Here is a 12,742-nt window from a genome sequence, read left to right on the forward strand (position 1 = left end):
CTGAATGTGTTGGTGTAGGTGTTAGACCTGAATGTGTTGGTATAGGTTTTATAACTGAATGTGTTGGTGTAGGTGTTAGACCTGAATGTGTTGGTGTAGGTTTTATAACTGAATGTGTTGGTGTAGGTGTTAGACCTGAATGTGTTGGTGTAGGTGTTCGACCTTAATGTGTTGGTGTAGGTGTTCGACCTGTATCCCACTGTACATGTGTCATTACAAGAGGCAGCAAATGTTAAGTCAACCCCATAATCTGGAGTTTTTACCGACGCCTTCCTACCTTCATATTGCTAACTTTGCTAGCTATCCTGCTGACCAGGCGGAATGTTGTGTTTAGTGTCCAATAAGCTGTGATGTTTAGTGAGGCATTTCTCACCACCTTCGATTACCCTGTTGTCAAAATAATATGACCAGGTCGGATGTCATGTTAGTGTCAAATCTACGACATTTAATCAAGATGACACTCGACCAGTGTTAATTTCACCCCTCTCATTTAAATTCAATACATTGTATGCTGTGTAATAATTTTTTGCTGTCATGATTTATTTGCGCTCATTGGGGAGGGCGAAAAGGGCAGAAGTTGAACTACAGCGAAATTTCCCAGTACACACATACTGTATAAACTTAGCTGTTGGGGAGAGCAATGGTAATTTCCCAGTACACAGCACTGTATAAACTTAGCTGATGTGGAGAGCAATGGCGATTTCCCAGTACACAGCACTGTATAAACTTAGCTGTTGGGGAGAGCAATGGCGATTTCCCAGTACACAGTACTGTATAAACTTAGCTGTTGGGGAGAGCAATGGTAATTTCCCAGTACACAGCACTATATAAACTTAGCTGATGGGGAGAGCAATGGCGATTTCTCAGTACACAGCACTGTATAAACTTAGCTGATGGGGAGAGCAATGGCGATTTCCCAGTACACAGTACTGTACAAACTTAGCTGGGAGAGCAATGGCGATCTATTCTTTATGCACAAGATGAACATAAATTACATGCCTCAAACAACCAATACAATCACTAAATGCATATTTTTTCAAACTTACTCTGTTTTAGTTTACGTTTTTGATAGCCCTACCTTCTATTGCCACGTGACTAAAATCTTGTCGACTTATGTTATAACGTTGGGAAATACCTTCGGTAACGCGAGATCTCGTCAAGTCATGTGACATTGCTCATGCCCTAATTTCCATTAAAAACATGGGTTGGTATAGAAAACGTTGGAAAATACAGTTCATAATGATCTTTGAAACATGTTATTGATACCACCTAGAGTGCATAAAGAATAGATCTTTCGATCCATGTGCGACATGTGTGTGAAAGTGACGATTTGTTTCTAAAATATCAGTTTGAAGAGCGACCCAGGTGAACTTTACATTGTTCTACTTTGGAAAGACAAAAAAGACTATACCGTAAAAACTTGTGTAATTTGTGCACCTATGTAATTTGCGCACCTATGTAATTTGCGCACCTATGTAATTTGTGCACCTATGTAATTTGTGCACCTATGTAATTTGCGCTCCTATGTAATTTGTGCACCTATGTAATTTGCGCCCCTATGTAATTTGCGCACCTATGTAATTTGCGCGCCTATGTAATTTGTGCACCTATGTAATTTGCGCTCCTATGTAATTTGCGCACCTATGTAATTTGCGCAGGTACTTTTTGAGGCTGAAAATCCCCAAAAAAGCTTCTTCTCAAATATTTTGCGCACCCAAAAAATCTGGAAAAAAAACGATGTTCATGCTCCGAAAATCGATCTCTGAATTTTTTTTTAAATATACTTATTATGATTTTTAGTCATTGATGTAAAATGATATCAAAAACCAAGAAGAAACTACGTAAAATGTGTATTTTGTTGTTTGTTTTCTTTGAATTATCTGATTACACATAACACACACGTGTGCGCATATCGGCATGTTCATCAATACATTTTAGCTACATTTTACATAAAACGTTTACTTGCTTACAAAAACATACCAATTAATTAGTGTTAATGTGTTATAACAGCTGGTGCAAATATCCTGATGAAAGACATACATTAACATCTTTTAATTACCATAAATACAATAAGTGAGAAAGGCTCATCATGGCGGCTTGGGATGTCACTTCAAACAGGTCATGTCACAGCTTACTTAAATTTCCATATTTAATATTTCCAAAACTTTATTTTTTTTCAAAGCACTATGTAACATATGAAGCATCATTCCCAGATATATTTAAGTGTGTGCTTAATTGGTCTAGATTTGGGAAAGTAAAATTAACATATACCTAAATTGAAATTGACTGTAAGCGCATATACCACATTTTACTCAGTGTTATAATTATATGTCTTCATAAAATAACTTTAATTCACCAAGTAATTAAGTTCCAGACAATGTCGTGATGATGGTGTCGATTGGCGACAAGGCCACTCCGGTATAATCTTATAAAGCCTCCAATTGGAAATATCATTCCATACACACAGGAGAATGACACATTAACTCGTCAAATGCTTGACATGACGAGCTAGTCAGAGCTGCTTAGAGATCTGGTCACATGATTATGACAACAGGCTAATTAACGTAGAGACCTGGTCACATTATTGTGACAACAGGCTCTTCAACTTAGGGAACTAGTCACATTATTGTGACAACAGGCTAATAAACGTAGAGACCTGGTCACATGAATGTGACAACAGGCTAATTAACAAAGAGACCTGGTCACATAATGTGACAACAGGCTAATAAACGTAGAGACCTGGTCACATGAATGTGACAACAGGATAATTAACAAAGAGACCTGTTCACATAAATGTGACAACAGACTAAGTAACAAAGAGACCTGTTCACATGAATGTGACAACAGGCTAATTAACAAAGAGACCTGGTCACATTATTGTGACAATAGGCTCATCAACCTAGAAATCTTGTCACATGATTGTGACAACAGGATAATTAACTTAAATAGCTGGTCACATTATTGTGACAACAGGCTAATAAACGTAGAGACCTGGTCACATGAATGTGACAACTGGCTTATCAACTTAGATAGCTGGTCATATGATTGTGACAACAGGATAATTAACAAAGAGACCTGTTCACATAAATGTGACAACAGACTAAGTAACAAAGAGACCTGTTCACATGAATGTGAAAACAGGCTAATTAACAAAGAGACCTGGTCACATTATTGTGACAATAGGCCCATCAACCTAGAAATCTTGTCACATGATTGTGACAACAGGCTAATTAACTTTTATAATTGGTCACATGAATGTGACAACTGGCTTATCAACTTAGATAGCTGGTCATATGATTGTGACAACAGGCTAATTAAGTTAGAGAACTAGTCACATGATTGTGACAACAGGCTAATTAAGTTAGAGAACTAGTCACATGATTGTGACAACAGGCTCATCAACTTAGAGAACTGGTCACATGATTGTGACAACATGCACATCAACTTAAGAGATCTTGTCACATTATTGTGACAACATGCTCATCAACTTAGAGAACTGATCATATGATTGTGACAATTGGTTAATTAACTTAGAGAACTAGTCACATGATTGTGACAACAGGCTCATCAACTTAGAGAACAGGTCACATTATTGTGACAACATGCTCATCAACTTAGAGAACTGGTCACATGATTGTGACAATTGGCTAATCAACTTAGAGAACTGGTCACATGATTGTGACAATTGGCTAATCAACTTAGAGAACTAGTCACATGATTGTGACAACAGGCTCATCAACTTAGAGAACAGGTCACATGATTGTGACAATTGGGTAATCAACTTAGAGAACTGGTCACATGATTGTGACAACAGGGACATGATGAAGCATCAATAGAACAGAAATTCAAAATCTTGGCATCAGATAACTGTTTGTCTCTTCAAAGAAAATTCAAGATTCTGTTTAAGACCATCATTAGTCATTTAGTCATCTAATATAATGCTCGCTCAATGGAAAACAGCAAACAAATTCTTTTCCGATGTCTCCAAACTTGTAGTCATTTTTTTATTTGTTCCATTGTGGTACAATATCAGTACATGTAGCGTGAAATCCTGCGGTTTTGCTGTATATATTCCAATGTTACAGCTACTCAGTATACTTCACAGGAAGTGTGTTATTGAAACGTCATCGCGCACAATCCACATATACAACGTGTCTTTATAGATTAATACATTTCAATGTTAACTGGTTGCTGGTGTGAGCCCCAGTCTGCGTTGTCATGGTAGGGTTTGTATAACAGTTTTAATTCTAGTTACATACATGTGGTATACCTGAAGGATAACTGCCTGGCGGTGAAGTCACCTACATGTATCACTGTTCTACGCCTTGGTTTTCTATAGCACATATAGAAATCAATAACCAATTTGTACACTTTAAAAATATTGTATGCTATTCTAATTAAATCCATTTTTGTTAGCGAATTCATGGATTGTATTTTCATTTATACTAATCATCATTTTTATGACCACTGTTTGCCGTTAATAATATGTCAGAAAACCAACCTACTTCCATACCAAGATATAATTTTAGTATCATCTATTTTCCAATTAATTAAGGTAATTTTTTCTATTTTTATAAGATGTCTCATGTGTTTTTCACTTATTCAAGAATAACATTTCTGTGCTCCTATGGAAAAAGATTAATGGGTTAAATCCAGCAACTGAACACTTCGTATACACAAAATAATAATGGTTCAAAACTGATAGAAAAGCTGATACTCAATATTAAAAGCAATCACCATCACACATTTGATGAATCTACACACAAAAACTCAAGGTGCACAGAGGTCACTTGCAAAACAATGTATTATTTTTCAGTAAACTGTTAAAAGGAAAAACTTAAAAAATTGTCATTCTAGGCATTGTGTACATTACAAACCCCTTGATATCACAAGGCTTTTCTAAAAATAGTAACAATGACATTGACCTTGCCAAAATGTGAACTTGTCTAAAATCTCCAGGAAAAGGAATCATGAATATTTCATCTAGCCCAGTCAGTGTTGTTGAATAAACAGCAATGCAACTGTGACTGGCAAAGTGACGCAAGAAACCAACAGTGTTTGAGTTTTGGGGAAGACATCTACTCAAATCTTACGTTCGTCGTTGGATGCCATCTGCCGCGAGTTAGACTGCTGCAGCTCCATTGAGTGTTGTCGTGGCAATGGTTCTTTGTGTGTCCAAGATGTTGACAGGTCTGGTCTGTATGAATCCTGGGTTTGACTATTATTCTCAGTCAGTATCCTCTCATCTGAATATATGTGGATATATTTCATGTTACTTATCAAATTTATCCAGTGATAAGCCCATGCCTGGTAATTATAATAAGCCCACCAATAAATAATGCAGTTTGGTAAAAATGCAAGCAAATACTTTTTAATTGTCCTATAAGCCGACCTCCCTATTTTTGAGCAAGAGATTATTGGAGGATAAAAACTTTCAGCATGCTTGTCCGCTTTCCCATCTATTTTGCTGCTAAAGCTTAAACACCACAATCACATATCAACTAAAAGTCATTGGTATGAACAAAATAAGCACAATGAAGGAGATTATAATTAGTCCACATCTGTATGCAAGATACACAGGTCAACTCAAGTTGGACATCCATGTGAGATTAATAGAATAGATTTAACCCTCTTCAGGGTATATATAGTAGGCAAATCTCGATCTGAAGGGTGACATTTGCCAATTCACCCCTGATGGGGTAACGATACTTGTGCAAAGTTGGAAATGAGGAATTTTCTCAAACCCTTTAAAAGGAAACTTTTCTGTGAAACATAATGCTTTGTATGCTAAGCACCCAGCTATTATATGATGTAATTTGATTTAAAAAGGTGATGTAATTTCTTAAATGTTACAAATGTGACTTCAGAAAATATACGCTGACTTTCACTCTCGAAAATTCCACAGCAAGACCATCACATATGACATGATATGTGCCTTTCCAGATTAAGGTAAAAGACTATTCCATCTTCTTATACATAAGACTCAAGGTCCCGTCAGTGAAAGAGAATCGGTCATTATGTAGCTAATGGGGCCATTACAGGGATACAGAAATGATATACTTTCTGGTATGAAATTTGTGGTACCGAACCATAGCAATCTAATGTATTCTAATGAATTTTAGTATTGACACAAACAGTTTTTCGGAAGTTTGGAAGTATGCGAAAGTAAGCCCTCTTTTTAAAAAGGGTAAAAATTAGAGCTTTTATGTAACTACAGACCAATATCAGTACTTCCTGTTTTATCAAAATGTCTAGAAAAACATATTCATGACCATTTTTATAAATTTTTGTCTGACCACAATTTGATTACAGATAGCCAATCTGGCTTCAGAGCAAAACACTCGCTAACCAATATCACAAACACCTGGTATTAGGCTATAGACAAAGGTATTTTGACAGGTGTTCTATTTCTTGATTTTCGAAAGGCATTCGACCTTGTGAACCACTTTAAGAACAATCTGAGTGATTCTCTCCCTCTTACAGTCGGTTTCCCTCAAGGGTCAATATTAGGGCCACTTTTGTTCATTTTATATGTAAATGACCTGCCCCTGATTACAAATCAAAGTTCTTTGTATATGTATGCTGATGACACCGCAGTGCAATCACAAGGGAAATCACTCAACATTGTAAATACTAACCTCAATGCTGATGCAAAATTAGTGTCAAAATGGTGCGATGAAAACAAAATGTGTGTAAACACAGAAAAAACAAAAGTCATGCTTGTTACTACTTCACAGAAAAAATGAAAATTAACAGAAGAATTGTCCGTTGTTATCAACAATATTAACATTGAAAATGTAAAACGTGAAAAACTTTTGGGAGTGTCCATAGATGATTGTCTCTCTTGGATCATTCAATCAATTTACAACTGTCTGTAAAAAGATATGTCAGATTTTTCGGATGAAAAAGTGGAGACCCTTCTTGAGCCAGTCATCTTGTATGACCTTATTTAACTGCTTTGTTAACCCACATCTGGATTATTGCTCAACTGTTTGGAGTAACAGTTGAAAAAAATAATATTGTAAAATTAGAACGCCTGCAAAAGAGAGCAGCCAGAATTATTTTAAAATGTGATTTTTCCACACCTTCCTGTGATATGTTCAAAAAACTAAATTGGTTACCTTTTCACAAAAGAATTTTATACAATCAAGTAGTTTTTATGTACAAGATACTTAATAATTTAGCTCCACAAAATTTGAATGATTTTACGCATATGTCTGATGTTCAGGGTAGAACTACAAGATCATCATCTACTGTAATGTGTTTTACTTGCCATGTCATAAGACAAACATTTTTAGGAAATCTTTTAGATATCAGGGACCCCTTACATGGAATCTTTTACCAAGTCACATTATAAATTGTACTTCATTTTTAGAATTTAAGAGATCTGCAAAGCAATTTTAATTGAAATGATTTATGATTTCCTCCCTTATCCTGTATTTTATACATGTATATTTCTTAAAGCTGTAAATATTGTACATTTTATCATATATTGTATCTTGACCATGTGTAAGATGAGCTTCATGCTCAATATGTTATCAAGAATAAAAAAGAGGCCCATGGGCCTTAACGGTCATCTGACATCCGATTCAAATTAGGACTGCCATCCAGGGGCCAATTCATACTTTTCGTCGGTCCGAGTGACCTTGCTGCATTGTCAATTAATTTTTCCTTGTGAACACAATAACTTCAGTAAATATGAACCGATTTTGATGAAACTTTGTATGCAGCTTTGTATCAATGAGATCTTGGATGAGTTTGAATACCGGACCAATTTGACTATAACTTACATAGTTATTCCCCTTGGTAATTCTATTATTGTTGGACCCTGTGAACACGATAACTGAAATAAATGGGTGCGACTCCAATTTTGACCCAAGGGGTCTGTTTTGAACAAACTTGGTAACTGTATGTCTTCTGTTCTTGGTTAAAAGAAACAAGTAAAAGCGTAAATCAATGATTTATTAAATAAGGCACAAAATTTTAATAGAACCTTGTTAGTAGCAAAAATGCATCATGAATGAAAAAAAAGGTGTACCACATGAATTTACATCTATTCTTGTGTAATGTCAATCAACATCACAGGGACAAATAATAATATAATGACAAAGGGCAATAACTCTGAAGGTTACAGTCAAATAATTACCGGACAAAGTTTCATTGAACTCCGTCAACATTTATTCAAGTTATCGTGTTTACAACGTACAATAATAATATTATTACAAATGGCAATAACTCTGTAAGTTACTGTCGAATAATTCCCATTTACCAACTCATCCGAGACCTGATTGATATAAGGTCGCATACAAAGTTTCATCAAACTTGGTTAACATTTACTCAAGTTCTCGTGTTCACAAGGTCCAATAATAATATTATTACAAAGGGCAATAACTCTGTAAGTTACAGTTGAATAATTCCCATTTTCGAACTCGTCCGACATCTTTTTGATATATGGCTGCATACAAAGTTTCATCAAACCCGGTTAACATTTACTCAAGTAATCGTGTTCAAAAGGTCCAATAATAGTAATATTACAAAGGGCAATAACTCTGTAAGTTACCGTCGAATAATTCCCATTTTCGAAGTTGTCCGAGATCTTATTGATATATGGCTGCATAAAAAGTTTCATCAAACTCGGTTAACATTTACTCAAGTTCTCGTGTTCACAAGGTCCAATAATAATATTATTACAAAGGGCAATAACCTTGTAAGTTACCGTTGAATAATTCCCATTTTCAAACTCGTTCGAGATCTTATTGAGATATGGCTGCATACAAAGTTTCATTAAATTCGGTTAACATTTACTGAAGTTATCGTGTTCACAAGGAAAAGTTAACGCACGACGACGAACAAAAGGCTATCACAATAGGTTACCATGACCTTTGGTCAGGTAACCTAATAATTAATAAAGCCTTTATTATTATTATATTCTGACCCTATTCTTCATCATTAGTCAGGAAAAGAATTCTGAAAGATATCCCTGATAGCTATCTTTATTGCAACAGGAGATGGAAAATGCATAGCCAGACTGGGGTTCGAACACACTCTACCAATTGAGCTACCTGGTCACAGGCAATTAAACCAGTCCAGTTCTGCTATGATATTATTTATAATTTCTATCAAGACTGTTTGAGAATGAAACAATTTAGCTCTAAACCTTTGTGATGCTATGTTTCAGCATCATATTGATTCAATATTACAAAGGGTAATTCACAGCGCGTGGTAAAATCAATTATCTTACAGGCACAATTATCATTATCATAATCATCTTGCTGCAATTGATTGCCACAACTAATCACTTAGAGATTAAATTGTGGTAATGTACCTTGGTTTCAATCACCAGTGTTAGTGTTTGAGGTTTTCAATTGATATCAACTGAAATTTTGGATCATTTGCATGTTTATACACTTAGTCGCTGTACAACTAGAACTGTTAGCAACAGGTTTACCTATTTATTAGACCCCCTGGTTCCACATAAAATAATCAGAAAGGTGCATAATTCCTTTACAAATTGTTGAAATTAAATATATTTCAAAATCGTACAACCTGTAAGGTTATTTAACTTACATCATGTGTTACCAGGTTTCATAAATCTCAGTCAGGATGGTAAGTAGCTGTATTTTATATGAAATCATCAGATCTCAGAAAATAGAAACAGTTAAGCAAATTCACTGGTTTATTTTTTTTTATTTTTTTTGTTCCAAAATAGGGAAAGTTGGCAGGTGCACACCCCTGGACTGGGACAATTTTGGTTCAAAACTAACTTGTTGAAAATGACCGTGGACCGTGAGAGCATTATTTGTAGATATATATATCAAGTTTATGACTATACATATGCAAGGACTGGAAGGTGGACGACCTTTCAAATTTTTCAGTAAATCAGAGCACAGACACCCATCTTTGAAGAATGTGAAATTACCTGGAAAAAAAATCTCCAGTGTCTCGCAGTCATGAGAGTTTTGACAAACTCTGTCAAACACAAATCCCATGCAAATAAACCTCAGCAATTCAGAGGCCGAGGCAACTATCTTGGATTGCAAACAGCCTGAACAAATGGCAGATCTAAAGGCTGTTACACATTTCCCCCAACTACACCTGATATCTGATCGCAAAAGATACAGGTGTGTGGCAAGATCCCTCCGACATTAGCTCCAGTTATAACTGTAAATGGTTCAGTCAATCATAGGCCGTGGCAACGTTTTATATCACTCAAGAAAGTAAAATGTTTAGAATATGTTGAAATTGGAAGCTATATTGTACTTCACTTTATTAGCTAAAGGTGTAAGACAAGGTGCTCCAATATATGGCTTTACCAGTTTTAAGATATGTATTAGGATTGTCTCCCTTTGCCCATATCCTAAATAACTGTGAACAAAAATATGATTCAAAAAAGATTAAAGGACTATAGAGTGGTGCAAGATAGAGTTTAACTATACAACACTCTGCTTTGCTAAGATACAAATAGTGTTACAAGTTTGGTGAATGTATGTGATTTATTGAGGAAGTTATGCTATCACATTTCATCTACTAAAGGCAGGAGAGCACAAGACCACGACAAGGTAACGGACGAACAGACATCACAGGAAATACCATCATACAACCAACCTGTTATTGAAAAGTACATAAAAACAACAACTAAAGACATTACCACACTCAATGCCAAAGAGAAATGACAATAAAAAATAACACTGAAGACCTGGTATACATTTCCTTGTTTGTTAAAACATGTCTCAGACAGAACAATACTTAAGGATCCCCATACCACTGCCAAAAACTGTAAGTAAGTATTGAGAACTGTTTTTGCGACATGATTATAGCTTTGATTAATCATTTTCGGAAAGAAAACAATACCTTGCCGAACTTACACAAAACATGATCAACAACAGTGTTCTGAGAATGAAAAAACCCCGCTGGGCTAGACCCAGATTGGAACCCTGAACATCAGACTACTGAACTATCGCTGTTACCAATACCTGGTCGACACAATTGTCCTGGCCCAATACAGTTATATCTAAACAGAAGTTAAGGGGAGGTAATACTGCATAGGGAAATCCAGTGCTGTGGGACAGGGATACTTAAAAGTGTAATGAATACGAACTAAAGTGTAATGAATACGAACTAAAGTGTAATGAATACGAACTAAAGTGTAATGAATACGAACTAAAGTGTAATCAATAACAAATAATACGACAACACAGAAACATACAATGGTAACACGTTCCATTTACATCAAAGAATTGAATATTACAGATGCTAAAACATTCCACTGGTGAAATTGTCCAAATGTGATGTTATGTGATGTCAAAGTGTATTATTATACCTCATCCATGTGTTCAAATAACATGCCTCGCCCTCGGGTGTGACATAACGGCCCTCGGGTGTGACATAACGGCCCTCGGGTGTGACATAACGACTCTCAGGTGGTCAAATCGTCATGTCACCCCATATTGAGGGCATCAATTGTATATTGTCCAATGTGTAATGTGTGATGTCAGATGTCATTATCCAAAACAATTGGATCGGATATCATGCTCTGCCTTGGTTATTCTTTTCCTGTTCAGATGCAACATGCTGCTGTAAACCTCCTTATTTTCTGTATAAATTAATATTTTGTGTTAATTATTCAAAAACTTCTGTCTTCCCCTAGAATAAATTCCATAGAAAATTACTATAAATATTGAAATAGCATACTTTTAATTCAAGTGTTTTCAAATAAAACCTACAGTTATAGTTCACGTAAATTAGGCACATGCGCAAAAATAAAGTGGTTTCCAGTATATACATCGCAAGTTAATGATGATAGAGAGAGGAAATGTAGAGGAAAGTAGAGTAAGCAAGTTAATGATGATAGAGAGAGGAAATGTAGAGGAAAGTAGAGTAAGCAAGTTTATGATGATAGAGAGAGGAAATGTAGAGGAAAGTAGAGTAAGTAAAGAATAACAGGATATTAAATGTTAATATAACTGTTTAATAAATCAGGACAGATACTGAAATGATACACTTTAATTTCTCAACATTCACTATTGTAACATCACCGAGTCTGGACATACATACAAACTGCACTTATACCCAAATCATGACTCTTAAGTAAACCTGTGTGACAAACGAGTCATAACCTTACATACAAATATACATACAAAGTAATGAATTAATCTACTATATAATACTACTGAAAAATGTGTTCTTTGTTCAGGAAGGTGCAAGCAGTAATTCAATCTTTCCAGCTAATAAAATAAATTGTATAACCAAAATAATTCTGTACCTCATGAACAAAGTAGATCAGTCAGAAAAATAAGAACTAAATTTTCAGCTGCACATCCATATATCTAAATGAACAGTCATCTGATAGACGATCTGCATATTAATCTATCACGTGTACAATCTGGAATATGAATACTTTTTAATGTGAGTTTATGTTTGAAACTAGAATGGGTGGCAACATTACATTATAGAAAGGGTGACAGCAGATCTTATAGTAAGATCCAGAAAGTTACATACTAGAAAGGGTGGCAGTTGATCTTACTGTAAGATTCGGGGGTTAACATAATAAAAAGGGTGGCAACAGATCTTATTGTAAGATCCAGAAAGTTACATACTAGAAAGGGTGGCATTAGATCTTATTGTAAGATCCAGAAAGTTACATACTAGAAAGGGTGGCAGTTGATCTTATTGTAAGATCCAGAAAGTTACATACTAGAAAGGGTGGCATTAGATCTTATTGTAAGATCCAGAAAGTTACATA

General features: G+C 35.4%; 1 protein-coding gene across 2 annotated transcripts in view; it reads right to left on the reverse strand.

The window, feature by feature from the left end:
• The window catches only part of LOC110452883 (stomatin-2-like), a 45,299-nt gene that overhangs the window by 27,121 nt on the left and 5,436 nt on the right, over positions 1-12,742 (reverse strand). The window contains exon 2 of one of the 2 annotated variants that reach the window (XM_021501602.1): positions 5,094-5,246. The exons of the other annotated variant lie outside the window; for it this stretch is intronic. Within the exon in view, the coding sequence (XP_021357277.1) occupies positions 5,094-5,246 (153 nt within the window). The remainder of the gene's footprint in view (positions 1-5,093; positions 5,247-12,742) is intronic. 2 annotated transcript variants of the gene reach the window in all.

Source organism: Mizuhopecten yessoensis, unplaced genomic scaffold, assembly GCF_002113885.1.
Source record: "Mizuhopecten yessoensis strain PY_sf001 unplaced genomic scaffold, ASM211388v2 scaffold6967, whole genome shotgun sequence".
Lineage (NCBI taxonomy): Eukaryota > Metazoa > Mollusca > Bivalvia > Pectinida > Pectinidae > Mizuhopecten > Mizuhopecten yessoensis.